General features: G+C 41.0%; 1 protein-coding gene across 1 annotated transcript in view; it reads left to right on the top strand.

Annotated features, from left to right (window-relative positions):
* Nucleotides 1-14,190, top strand: part of LOC126183882 (zinc finger FYVE domain-containing protein 26) — a 329,860-nt gene that overhangs the window by 293,096 nt on the left and 22,574 nt on the right. Inside the window, exons 28-29 of the mRNA XM_049926187.1 lie at nucleotides 757-1,000; nucleotides 1,080-1,377. Coding sequence (XP_049782144.1) covers nucleotides 757-1,000; nucleotides 1,080-1,377 — 542 coding nt within the window. The remainder of the gene's footprint in view (nucleotides 1-756; nucleotides 1,001-1,079; nucleotides 1,378-14,190) is intronic.

Genomic DNA, 14,190 nt, shown 5'->3' with positions numbered 1-14,190 from the left:
TTTGGACAACTCAGCAAAACTTCACATAAAGTGCAGAACTCCACAGCCTTCCATGTTATGAGGACAAATGCTTTTGGAGCAATTAAACAGAGCAAAAATACATCATGCTAAGAGATCATGAGTTTCATAAATTATTCCTCATTATAGAAGATGGTTGCACTGATTTTCAGGAGAAGCAAGTGGCACCCATAACACATGATGATGATGTAGGACATAACATTGGAATCCTGATGACCTAGAGAAACATTTCATAAACAGTGGCAGAGTATTTCTCTGGAATTACTGCCTCTGCCAGGCAGGATTACATATTCTAACCTCACAGTGGGACTGATGTTCAAACAGTAATTTGGCCTGCAACTGCCTCTTTTCTATGTGTTGGAGGAGTGGGGTGTGTGGAGGGCGTGTGTGTGTGTGTGTGGGGGGGGGGGGGGGGGTTGTATGGGTTGATATTTACAGATGACATTACTGTTACCTCTTAATTGCTTGTTAATCATTGATATCTCACATTTGTTACTATCCATACTTCTTCATCATAAATCAACATATACCAAGTGTTTGAATTACTGAGTGAAAAACATCCAAATCTAAAAGCTTGTGATTATAGGTCTGATTTGCATCTGTTTCTGTATTCCAGATTTTCCCCTTCACTGCTGTGTACAACATTGTGATAGTTTGGTGCTTTATAATTTTAGATATGCAAACAACATATGTAAGACATATTAGATAAAACAATTATTTACTGTTCTTTCTTTGCAGCCTTATCTCTGTCATATTTGTCATCATCTTGAAAAGCAAGGTTATTTAAATGTCCTGTATCAACTACAGATATTTATGAGGGATTATGTGCGTGCTGCAATGACATGTATTCGTTTTTATCATGCTGGTGCCAGGAGCTATACTGACTTGGCAAATAATGTAAATTATTTGGAGCAAGCAAAGAAACATCTTCAAAATAGCCTGTCGGCCTTACAGAACACTAATGTCAGTACAGTTGCTAAATGTAAGTATGAGTATATATGACTACTTCTATTACTGAAATGTTGCAGAAAGTACAATCCTATTTAATGTCAATCTTCCAGCTCCTCCGAAGAGAAGACTTTCAAATATTCAACCACCAGAGGAAAAAGTGGGACTTCAGCTTGATTCACGAGAGCTTCTGCGTCACATAAAAACGATAGAGAGGCAACTGGAAATAACAAGATTCTTGCACAAGTGTGAGTGTGATGGAAGACCAGTACCACTCATTGTGGCAGCTATACTGGGCAGCGGTTCATCACCACCTCTCTTATTTGGCAGTTCTACAGAGCGCTGTCAACTAGCTGCTCTGCTACTGCTTGCAAGTCCTACTATTGAGGAAGTCTTCAGTCTCGCACAAAGGTACAATGAGCATTGACTACTATCAATCATTTGTTCACAGCTGATTGTTCTGAAAATTTGTTCAGTTAATCTCAGGAAACTTCTGCCTTATAATCCCTGTTAATATTTAATATCTATTTAACAAATTTCTAGGTACAGCATCAACTGTATTCCATTGATGCCCATGACTTCTCACACTTTGATTTTTCACCCACTTCAGGTGAACTGAATTCTAAGGGCAGTATAATATTCAATAATACAGACAAAAGAGTGCCTCAGGGCACCTGAAGAAACAGCAATAGAGGTTACTGAATAATTATTTTCACTGACACTATGAACCTGGCATCAAGTAAACAGAGAAAATGAAAATGAAAGAATGCAGCAATCAGTCACAAATAATCTGAATATATTGCAGATCGATTACAACTATAGAATAGCCATCATTAATACATCAGCCAATGAGGTCACATGAAACTTGTGCTTAGACGCACATATTTTCCAGATTTGAATACATAGTGATACATGCACTGAAGCGCCAAAGAAACTGGTATAGGTATGCATATTCAAATACAGAGATATGTAAACAGGCAGAATCCAGTGCTGTGCGCGGCAACGCCTATATAAGACAACAATTGGCTGGCACAGTTGTTAGATCAGTTACTGCTGCTACAATGGCAGGTTATCAAGATTTAAGTGAGTTTGAACGTAGTGTTATAATCGGGGCACGAGCGATGGGGCATAGCATCTCCGAGGTTGCAATGAAGTGGGGATTTTCCTGTACAACCATTTCACAAGTGTACCATGAATATCAGGAATCTGGTAAAACATCAAATCTCTGACATTGCTATGGCCGGAAAAGATTCTGCATGAACGGGACCAACAATGACTGAAGAGAATTGTTCAACATGACAAAAGTGCAACCCTTCCACAAATTGCTGCAGATTTCAATGCTGGGTCATCAACAAGTGTCAGCGTGTGAACCACTCAATGAAACATCATTGATATGGACTTTCAGAGCTGAAGGCCCACTTGTGTACCCTGCACGACACAAAGCTTTAGGCCTCACATTGGCCCGTCAATATCATCATTGGACTGTTGATGACTGGAAACATGTTGCCTGGTGGGACAAGTCTTGTTTCAAATTGTATTGAGCAGATGGACATGTATGGGTATGGAGACAACCCAATGAATCCATGGACCCTGCATGTCATCAGGGGACTGTTCAAGCTGGTGGGGGCTCTGTAATCATTTGAGGTGTTTGCAGTTGGAGTGATGTGGAACCCCTGGTACTTCTAGATACAACTCTGACAGGTGATACGTATGTAAGCATACTGTCTGCTAACCTGCATCCATTCATGTCCATTGTGCATTACGACAGACTTGGGCAATTCCAGCAGGACAATGAAACACCCCACACATCCAGAATTGCTACAGAGTGGCTTCAGGAACACTATTCTGAGTTTAAACACTTCTGCTGGCCACCAAACTCCCGAGACATGAACATTATTGAGCATATCTGGGATGCCTTGCAACGTGCTGTTCAGAAGAGATCTCCACCCATCATACTCTTATGGATTTATGGACAGCCCTGCTGGATTCATGGTGTCAGTTACCTCCAGGACTACTACAGACATTAGTCGAGTCCATGACATGTCACATTGCGGCACTTTTGCATGCTCATGGGGGCCCAACATGATATTAGTCAGGTGTACCAGTTTCTTTGGCTCTTCAGTGTATAAACATATTGAGAAAAAGAAACTGCTGCTTCCTTTTCTCAATATGTTTATATCTGTGACTAAGGATTCAAATTTGGAAGATAAGTGTGTTTCAGGACAAGCTGCTGCTTCTTTTTCTCGATATGTTTATATTTCTGACTAAATATTCAAATTTGGAAGATATGTGTGTTTCAGCACAAGTTTAATGTGACCACAATGGGTGATGTTTACATTGATGATAATTATTGTGTAATCAAAATCGATCTGCAGTAAATTAAAATTATTTGTGACTGATTGCTGGATTCTTCCATTGATATATCAAACAGTCACTGCGGGTGGGAGTGTTGTGGCTGTGAACTCTTGTAATGTTTAGTGGTTCCTGGCTGGTTGAGGAGAGGGTGGTATGATAGATGGAAGGCCAGTTTCCTCTCACTACAACACAAAATGCACATGTGGTTAAAATACGTTTTATTAGAGGAACCAATTGAGTAATTAACCAATTGAGTAATTAACTTCAGCTATGTGCAGTCTGAAGTTCTTTGGTTAACAGCAATCAAAACAGCTATATACAATGACTGTTGTTCCCTCACAGCTAGCTAAGGTGCGAGGCAACAGCTATCACTGTCGAAGACTAGAGCATAATGTGACATATTGAGGTTCAATGCGAACTGAGTCCTGATGAGACATACTGGGATACTGAGTGAGAGACTGAGCCAGCTCAGTCAGCAGTGGCAGACTATGTGCACACTTTCCAGGGGGCATTATCAGCACGTAGCGTGGGGGCGTGTCTTGGTCTTGTCATAGGCACGCTTAGTTCAGTGCCTGCATTACAATGTTTCCTAGTGCCAACTGGTGTCCTGGCAAAGGTGTACACCAGCGCAGGGAGTCCTATGGATTCCAACAGAAATATTGAGAAAATCCATAAATGATGTCTGCTTAGAGTAAACTACTTATGTTGTTGAAAGTGTGGAACATAATGTAAAAGATTTCAAAGCCATGTCAACATGCACAGATTCTTACTTGTGTATATCACTAACGATTCTAAATATTCCAATGTATGTCTTAGATTTCAGGTGTGCAGCTGTAGAATCCCCCTTTCTTGAACTAAGATTTAGGCTGTATATCTTCAGGCCATCTTCCCAGTGAGGTAGTATATGGCTGAAATATCTGTTCAGTTAATGGAGTATCTGCAGCTGCAAGCTTTAAATCTAGTGGATAAGTCAAGATGCCACAAAAATAGGAAGATGCACACTTTACAACAGTTACATATCTTGTGAACTGGTTTTTTGGCTTTCACAACTGTCATCTGGCTGATTATCACAATCAAAAATAATATCAAGATGCTGAACTACTTTGAGATAGATATTCCATATGAAAGTTGTGTTGCGAAGCCACAGAGTAGTAGCCATATTTGAAAATGCAGATGTGATATAGCAGAACATTATATGAATGTGAATGTACGGTGGTGGGAAGAGGGGAGGGTGGTTGCACAGAGTGAACCAAATTTAGTTATATGCTCCAATACTGACAACGAAGTCAAAATTAATAATTGAGAACTTATATACAGACTGTAAGTAATACAACTGAATAAAATATTAGTCTCTCCCTTAAAAGAGAACACTAGTCACTTTGGAGTGACTTAGATGGTGTAGAATTGGTACTGCCTGGTCATGTAACCCTCCACTACTGACATAAGTCAAAAAATTGAAATGGTATGTATGTGGGGTCAGTTATAAGGAATCAGCTCAGTGAGATGGTTCAATGCAGAGGTACATTAGAATGCTATTCTGTTTAGACCCATCCATGACCACTCTCTGAATGAAGCTGCCCTAATTGTTTGTGTGTCAACACTGACTGTCTGACGTGTCTGTGGAATAGTGTTCCACTTGTAACTGTGTAACATGGTGTAAAAACAGTGGCTGTAAAAAGATCCTAATCGACACAGAGTGGAGCTGAGTGTCACACTTTGTCAATGATAATTGATTTAAAACCCAGTAGGAATTACTGCTATCAGTGACTTCAGGTCCATTTCAACTGGCTTTTGAGCAAACATTGTGAAGGGAACTGTATGCAATGGACATTTCTAGTTGATTATCTTGTAAGATACCATTATTCACAGCAGTTGGCTGGAAGCATGTAGTAGCATCCAACAAAGCAAAATTTTACCCCTTTTCAAATGATGCAAGGCATTGATTACACTGTTAACTCAATGAGGCATTTCACCCACAGAGTGTGGAGGGTGTAGTTCAGTCCTGAGATGGTTCTGTGATGTTTTGGGGGTATTTTTATACCATGAATTGCACCCACTCAGTCAGGCTATAGTGAAAATGAACCTGGATGGGTATTTATTTCAACATAGTTGGTGACCAAGTATTTCCAGTTCTTATACTTTTTCTACATCTAAGTCTATATCTACGTACCTACTCCGCAAGCAACCATATGGTGTGTGGCAGGCGGCACCCTGTACCACTACTAGGCATTTCATTTCCTGTTGCACTCACATATAGAGCGAGGAAAAACTGACTGTCTGTATGCCTCCATACGAGACCTAATCTCTCTAGTCTTATCTTTATAGTCCTTAGGTGAAATGTATGTTGGCAGCAATAGGATCATTCTGCAGTAAGCCTCAAATGCCATTTCTCTAAATGTTCTTGTTGTGGGTTGGCAGGAGAGCCAACCCGGTATAGTAGAGGAAGCTGAAAGGCACGCGTTTTAGCTCACGCAGGCTCGCGTGAGGTCTGGAACAGGACAAGGAAATTAGACTTTAGCAAAAAACGTACGTAGCTGCTGGAATACTTAACTTTAATCCATAAATGGTGAACATCGCTCTTGATGGTACATTATTCATAATCTCAATAGGAACTGGTAATGGCGCCTTGCTAGGTCGTAGCAAATGACGTAGCTGAAGGCTATGCTAACTATCGTCTCGGCAAATGGGAGCATAATTTGTCAGTGAACCACCGCTAGCAAAGTTGGTTGTACCACTGGAGCGAGTGCTAGGAAGTCTCTAGACCTGCCGTGTGGCGGCACTCGGTCTGCAATCACTGATAGTGGCGACATGCGGGTCCGACGTATACTAACGGACCGCGGCCGATTTAAAGGCTACCACCTAGCAAGTGTGGTGTCTGGCGGTGACACCACAGTTCTCATTAGTAATCCTTGAAAAGAACATTGCACTTCCTCCAGTGATTCCCATTTGAGTTCCCAAAACATCTCTGTAATATTAGCGTGTTTTTGAACCTATCGGTAACAAATCTAGCAGCCCGCTTTCTGAATTGCTTTGCTGTCTTCCTTTAATCCAGTCTGGTGTGGAATCCACACACTCAAACAGTACTCAACAGTGGGTCACACTAGTGTCCTAAATGTGGTTTCCTTTACAGATGAACTACGCTTCCCTAAAATTCTCCTAATAAACTGAAGTTGCCCATTTGCATTCCCACTACTGTCCTAACATACTCCTTACATTTCATATTGTTATACAAAATTACACCTAGATACTTAATTGGCTTCACTACTAATGCTGTATTCGAATATTATGGGTTTCTTTTTCCTAATTCTGCATTCATCATCACATCAACTAGAAATTTTCTGTAAGTCATCTTGTATCTTCCTGTAGTCACTCAACTTTGACATTGTCACGTAGAACACACCAACATCAGCAGACGACTGCAGATTGCTGCCCATCCTGCCCACCAGATCATTTATGAATACATAAAATAATAGCTGTTCTATCACACTTCCCTAGGGCACTCCTGATGATACCCTTGTCTCTGATGAACAGTCGCTATATAGGACAACATATAACTTATGAAGCCTTTGAGCCAATCTCATGTCTGGGAAGCTATTCCATACTCTTGTACCTTTATTAACAGTCTGCAGTGGAGCACCGTGTCAAACACTTTCCAGAAATTTAGAAATGGGAATCTGCTTGTTGCCCTTCATCCTTAGTTCACATTGTATCATGTGAGAAAAGGGCAAGCTGAGTTCTGCATGAGTGATGCTTTCTAAAGCTGTGCTGATTTATGGACGTAAGCTTCTCAGTCTCAACAGAATTTTTTGTATTCAAACTGAAAAATGTTCAAGGATTCTGCACTACACCAATGTTAGGGATACTCCAGCTCTCAGCTGTGATAAGAGTCTGTCTACAGAGCGGCAAGTTAAGTCTCTATCCTTTTCTTTGTATTCAATGTAGAGTATTTATTAAATTTCATGCATATCCCTCTGTTAAGAGGGTTAATCTGACGTTTTTGTAAGTGTGAATTCATTAAGTCTATAGTGCATTAGGTGCTCATTTGTTTTCTTTTGAAAACAACCGTCCATTCATTTAGTAAGCCAGCCAGTCAGGCTCCAGCTCCCAGCTGTGATACGAGTGCATCTACAGAGTGACAAGTTAAGCATTTATCTTTTTCTGTGTTTTCCATTTAGTATATTTATTAAATTTCATGCATATTTCTCTGTTTAAGAGTGTTAATCTTGTGTTTTTGTAAGTGTAAATTCATTCAGTCTGTAGCGCATTAGTTTCTCATTTGTTTTGTTTTGAAAGCAACCGTCTATTCGTTTAGTAAGCCAGCCAGTTAGGCTCCAGCTGTCGGCTGTGATACAAGTGCATCTACAGAGTGGAAAGTTAAGTGTTTATCCTTTACTGTGTTTTCCATGTAGTGAATTTATTAAATTTTGTGCATGTTTCTCTGTTTAAGAGGGTTAAGCTTGCATTTTTATAAGTGTAAATTCATTCAGACTTAAGTGCAGTAGTTGCTCCCTGAACAGCCTGCTACATAGCTCTCTAACGCATCAGCATCCATTGGTGATACATCAAGTGGGTAGGAAGTTGCATATCTGGGACTGACTGCTGTTATAGTTCACTTCTTTGGTTAATTTTGCTAGAATGGGTATGATGTGTGCATGCTGTGTGCAGACGCAGAAGGAGCTGGCCACAGTTCGCAAACAGCTGAATGTGCTGTTGGCTACAATCAGTCACTTTCAGGCTGCTGCCTCGGGGTGTAGCAGTGGCGGAGAATATGGCGCGTCACATGGGACACCTCAGGTGCCACTTGTTTTACCCACAGGCTCTGTTTCTGAGGCACTTCCTAGTGCTCCCGATGCGGTGGATCCGCCCTCACAGCAGGGTGAGTGGCAGGTGGTAACATGTTCACATCGCTCGAGGTGGAGGGCCAATCTGGAGATTAGCTGCCTGGCCTTGCCCATTCACCCTGTGAGTGGACAGTTGGCCTCTTCTTCTGCATGGTCCAAGCAGGCACACAGGGAGTTTTACAGTTTATAGAGAGCTCCATTGTTAGGTGCATTACGGAGTCCTTTAGGCATATAGAGTTCAGGGCTGGAAAGAAATCCAATGTGCAATTGGTATGACTGTTGGGGGCGACATCTGAGATGTGGAGGCTACCTTGCCGGTGGCTATCAAGCATGCAGGTGCAGTCATCTACAAATTGTGCCTCACATCAGCACCAATGGCGCATGTTGCATGGGTTCTGAGGTGATTCTCACTTTGTATGGGTGGCTGGTGGAGGTGGTGAAGACTGCTGGCCTCGCCTACAGGGTGCAAGTGGAGCTCGTAATTTGCAGCATCGTTCCCAGAGATTATGGGGGTCCTTTGGTTTGGAGCCGAGTGGAGGGTCTCAACCAAAGGCTTCATCAACTCAGTGACCATCTTGGCTGGAGATTTCTAGACCTACATTATCATGTGGGGATTTGTAGGACTCCCCTTGATAGGTCAGGTGTGCTCTACACAAAGGAAGTAGGTACTCGGGTAGCAGAGTACTTGTGGAGTGTACTTGAGGGTTTTCTATGCTAGGCGTAGTTTGAGGGGCTCTGATGACCACTCGCCAGTTGATTCACAGCAACGGAAGTCAAACGGTGTTCAGAATAAAGAGACTTTGACTGTCACAATTTTGCCAGTAAACTGTCAAAGTATTTGTAATAAAGTTCCCAAATTTACTGCCCTCCAGGAAAGTTCTCCAATTCAAATTGTTCTTGGGACTGAGAGCTGGCTGAAACTCGAAGTGGAAAGCTCTGAGACATTTAGCGAGTCATGGTACGTATATCGGCAAGACAGATTAGAGGCCATAGGAGGGGGAATTTTCATTGCAATAGACAAAATATATTCTCTGTTGAGATCAAAGTTGAGTGTGATAGTGAAGTCCTCTGGTCACATATAACAGATGTAGATGAAACTATGTTAATTGTTGGATGTTTTTACCAGCCACCCGATTCTGCTGTGGCAGTTCTAGAGTCATTCAAAGAAAGTCTACAGTCAATAGTGTGTAAATACTCAAATCATGCAATACTAGTTGGAGGTGACTTTTACCTGCCAAGTATAGACAGGGATGTCTATGGATTCATTGCAGGGGTACCAACAGAAAGTCATGCAAAATACTTCTGAACATGTTTTTTGAAAACTGACATGGGCAGCTAGCTTGGCAGTCCACATGCAACAGGAGTATCTTAGACCTTGTAGGTACAAATAGCCTGTACCTTATCAACAATGTCAGTGTAGAAATGGGGATATGCAATCATGATGTCATTATAGCAACCATGATTATGAAAGTTAATCAGTCAGTCAAGTAGGCTAGGAGAGTGTTTCTGTTCGATAGAGCAGATAAGCAGTTATCATCGTCTTACTCAGACAGTGAATTGGCATCACTTAGTACCAGTAAGATGGATGTAGAGGAATTATGGACAGAGTTTAAGTGGTCTGGAGAGTTATGTGCCTAGTAAGTGGATAAAAGATGGGAAAGACACACCATGGTTTAATAATGAAATTTGTTAGATGCTGAGGAAGCAGAGTCTGTTGCACTCTAGGCTCGAAAGAGGATGCACAAATAATGACAGGCAAGGCTTAGTAGAGATGCATGTGTCTGTGAAAAGATCTATGTACAAAACATATAACAGCTACTCCTGTCACACCTTAGCAGAATATCTGGCAGACAGCCTGAGAAAATTCTGATCACATGTAAAATCACTAAGTGGGTCTAAGGCTTCCATTCAGTCCCTTGTTGACCTGTCTGGTGCAGCAGTTGAAAATGGCAAAACAAAAGCTGAAGTTTTAAATTTCACATTCAAGAAATCATTCATGCACAATAACCATTCAAACATGATGGTGACCATCAGAGAGACTCTCATATGGACAACATAGAAATAAGCATACCTAGTCTAAAGAACAAACTTAGATTTGGAAACAAATAAATCACCAGGTCTGGATGGAATCCCAGTTTGATTTTACAAAGAGTACTCTATGGCATTGACCTCTTACCTAGCTTGTATTTATTGTGAATCTCTCACGGTAGCACAAAATTCCAAGTGAATGGAAAAAAGTGCAGGTGACTCCAGTATATATGAAAGGTAAAAGAGCAGACCCCAAAATTACAGGCCAATGTCCCTAACTCCTGTTTGCTGCAGAATCCTTGAACACATTCTTACAATAAGCTTTCTTGAGGCTAAGAAGCTTATGTCCTTGAATCAGCATGGTTTTAAAAAGCATCGGTCATGTGAAACTCAGCTTGCCCTTTTCTCACATGATATACTGAGAACTATGGATGAAGGGCAACAGGCACATTTCATATTTATAGATTTTCAGAAAGCATATGAGATGTCCCATTGCAGGCTGTTAATGAAGGTGCGAGCTTATGGGATAAGTTTACAGATATGCAAGTGGCTTGAAGACTTCTTAAATAATGGAACCCAGTATGTTGTCCTCAATGGGGAGTGTTCACCAGAGACAAGAGTATCGTCAGGAGTGATGCTGTGGTGTACAGTAAGGTGTCGAAGTTGTATCACTGTAGGAAGGTACAAGATGACTTAGACAAAATTTCCAGTTGGTGTGATGAATGGCAGCTAGCCCTAAATTTCAAAAAATGCAGGTTAATGCACATGAGTGGGAGTAACAAATGTGTAATGTTTGGATACAGTATTAGTAGTGTCCAGCTTGGCACAGTCAAGTTGTCTAAATATCTGGGTGTAATGCTACAAAGTGACATGAGGTAGAATGAGCATGTGAAAACTGTGGTAGGGAAGGAAAATGGTTGACATCCATTTATTGGGAAAATTTTAGGAAAGAGAGGTTCACCTGTAAAGGAGACTGCATATAGGACACTGCTGCAACCTATTCTTGAATACTGCTTGGTTGTTTGGGATCTTTACTGGGTCAATTTGAAGGAATAAATTGAAGCAATTCAGAGGAAGGCTGCTAGATTTGTTACCAGTAGGTTCAAACGAAACATAAGTGTTACAGAGATGCTTCGGTAACTCAAATGCAAATCCCCAGAGAGAAGGTGACATTCCTTTCACGAAACACTATTGAGAAAATGTAGAGAACCAGCATTTAAAGCTGACTGTTGAGCGATTCTGCTGCTGCCAACATACATCATGCATAAGGACCACGCAGATAATATGCCAGAAATCAGGGCTCATACGGAGGTGTACAGACAGTTATTTTCCCTTGCTCTATGTGCGAGTGGAACAGGAGGGGAAATGACAAGTAGTGGTACAGGTTACCCTCTGCCACACACCTTACGGTGGCTTGCAGAGTATCTATGTAGATGTACATGTAGATACTGATCTGCAATTTTACAATTTTGTGAGTCTGTTCTTTTACCCTTCTTATAAACAGGAGTCACCTGCACTTTTTGCAGTCACTTGGGGCCTCATGCTTTGCAAGAGATTCACAATAAATGCAACCTAAATAAAGGGCCAATGCTGTTGAGTACTCTTTGTAAAACTGAATTGGGATTCCATCAGGTCCTGGTGACTTATTTGTTTTCAACACTTTCAGTTATTCTCTACACCAGGGATGCTACTACATTCTCCACACAGAAGTCTGTGCAATGGTCAAATAGTGGCATCTCTGTATGATTCTCCTGTGTGAACAATTTCTTAAATGCAAAATTTAAAACTTCGGCTTTACTTTTGCTATCTTCTACTGCAACACTAGACTGGTCAATGAGTACCTGGATAAAAGCCTTAGACCCACTTAGTGATGTTACCTAGGACCAGAATTTTCTTGGAATGATAATTAAATCAAGACCCTAAGCTGTCGACAGCTGTTGATATACGTCAATGGGGACAGTTGAAAATGTGTGCTCCAACCGGGGCTTGAACCTGGGATGTCCTGCTTACATGGCAGACGCTCTATCCATCTGAGTCACTGAGGGCACAGAGTATAGTGCGACTGCAGGGATTTATTCCTGGCACGCTCCTTGTGAGACCCACATTCCCAACTCAATGTCCACACACTACATTTGTAGTGCCCTTGCCCATTACACTCATTACTCACAGCAGACAATTTTACCGAGTCTTGTAAGAGTTCGGGCAATATGTGTGCATCCAGCATAGAAGAAGAAGGTCAATGGCCAGTTAGCCTTAACTATATGAAGATGGTAACTGTTCTTTTGAACATGTCCGAAAGAACAGATATCACCTTCATATATTCATATAGAATTTTCTTGGGTTCTCAGCAAGATCTATCAGTAAGGTTTGATGCTGGTAGTTGTTGTAAGCTGTGCGTGTCAATCTTTTTACAGAAACACTAATTTCTATTAACTTTTCGTATTGTCACTTCTTTATGATGATTCTGCTGTGGGCATTCCAGTCTTCCAAGATTGTGAGATGACAACAGCCATGTTCACAGGGCTGCACACACATATGCGCACCCCCGCCCCACTCCCTGCCTGACACATCACCCCCCCCCCCCTCCCCCTGCCACAAACACACACACAGAGAGAGAGAGAGAGAGAGAGAGAGAGAGAGAGAGAGAGAGAGAGAGAGAGAGAGAGAGAGAGATTCCGGATTTGGTGACCATTGAACCACTGTATAGCACCATGACTGGCCCACTAAATCACCCAGCCTTAATACTGTAGAAAATGTGTGTGACTACTTGAAAATAGCAGGTGAAATGTGACAATCAACATTCCTGCTATTTGGTAGATTTATGGGATCTAATCAAGAATCAGTGTCTTTAGCTTAATATGGTATACCTGAAAATATTGGTGGGCTCTCTTCTACACTGAATTGAGGCCATTAACAAGGCTAGACGTGGTAGTACACAACATTAACATCAACTATGCTGGGAATGTTTAATATTTTGCCTGGTATGCTTACAAATTTAGAATACATTTAAAAATATAACTCTAAATGTGAAACAAAATGTAGGAGTAGTGTGGGATAGACAATGTGGGAAATGTAGAGAAACGAGAAGATAGAGGAACATTATGCTGAACTTTAAGTAAATGTTAGCTGAGTGGGAGATATTTATTAATTTTAAGTGATTCATTTCAAGTTAGCCCTTTCCCTTAGTTTGGTAATTAAATTTTCCATTAAAGACTTTCTTGTTATTTTAAAATTTAATGAAAGATTTAGTAACTGTTGTAACTCCATATGACTGTTACGATGTCATTTATTGCACAGAAGAACCCATAGGGAGGAGTGTGGGACAGTTAACACTCACCACACCTGTAGCATTTGATGAGCTACACATGTGCTCTTGGAGTCGTGCTAAATGGTGAGTACCTGAAGACACTAGGCCTGTGTTCTGTGGGTACATGTTTTGTGAACCCAATATTCCTGAAGCAACTAGGGTCAGTGGCCCTAGCTTGTGTTTCTGTAAACTCTGGCCATGCTGCAGTGGCAGTTGTTTGATGGAATGTTGTGTATCATGAAAATGGGGATATTGTCATATATGTCTTGATCATGAGGTTGGTACTGACCTCTATAAAATCTATATAAAGGAAGTGTCAAGCTAAAGGTGTGGAGCAGACTTTTACTTCCCTAGTTTCATATGGGACTTCAGTAGAGACCACAGTTTCTATAAATGAAATTCCAAGTGGTTTAATAAACCACTGAATAGTACTAACATTCAATCCAAGATGTTTTGTTCAGCCATCATAAAGATATACACACAAGAACTAGACAAAACTAGATTCAGAGAGTCTGTACAATTTGGCCGAATGTATGTTTAACAGGAAAGAGAGAAAAATGTACATTGGAAAAGCTATAACTTTTCTGCACACGGATAACATTGAATAGTTAGTAGGATGCCTTATAAATCTGACAGACTCTGCGAAAAGATAATGATGTATTGCAGAAATTCAGGAAATTAATATGACCAAAT

This window comes from Schistocerca cancellata, chromosome 4, assembly GCF_023864275.1.
Source record: "Schistocerca cancellata isolate TAMUIC-IGC-003103 chromosome 4, iqSchCanc2.1, whole genome shotgun sequence".
In the NCBI taxonomy this organism is placed as follows: domain Eukaryota; kingdom Metazoa; phylum Arthropoda; class Insecta; order Orthoptera; family Acrididae; genus Schistocerca; species Schistocerca cancellata.
The sequence above is the reverse complement of the archived record's forward strand: the minus strand, read 5'-3'. Positions and strand labels throughout refer to the sequence as shown.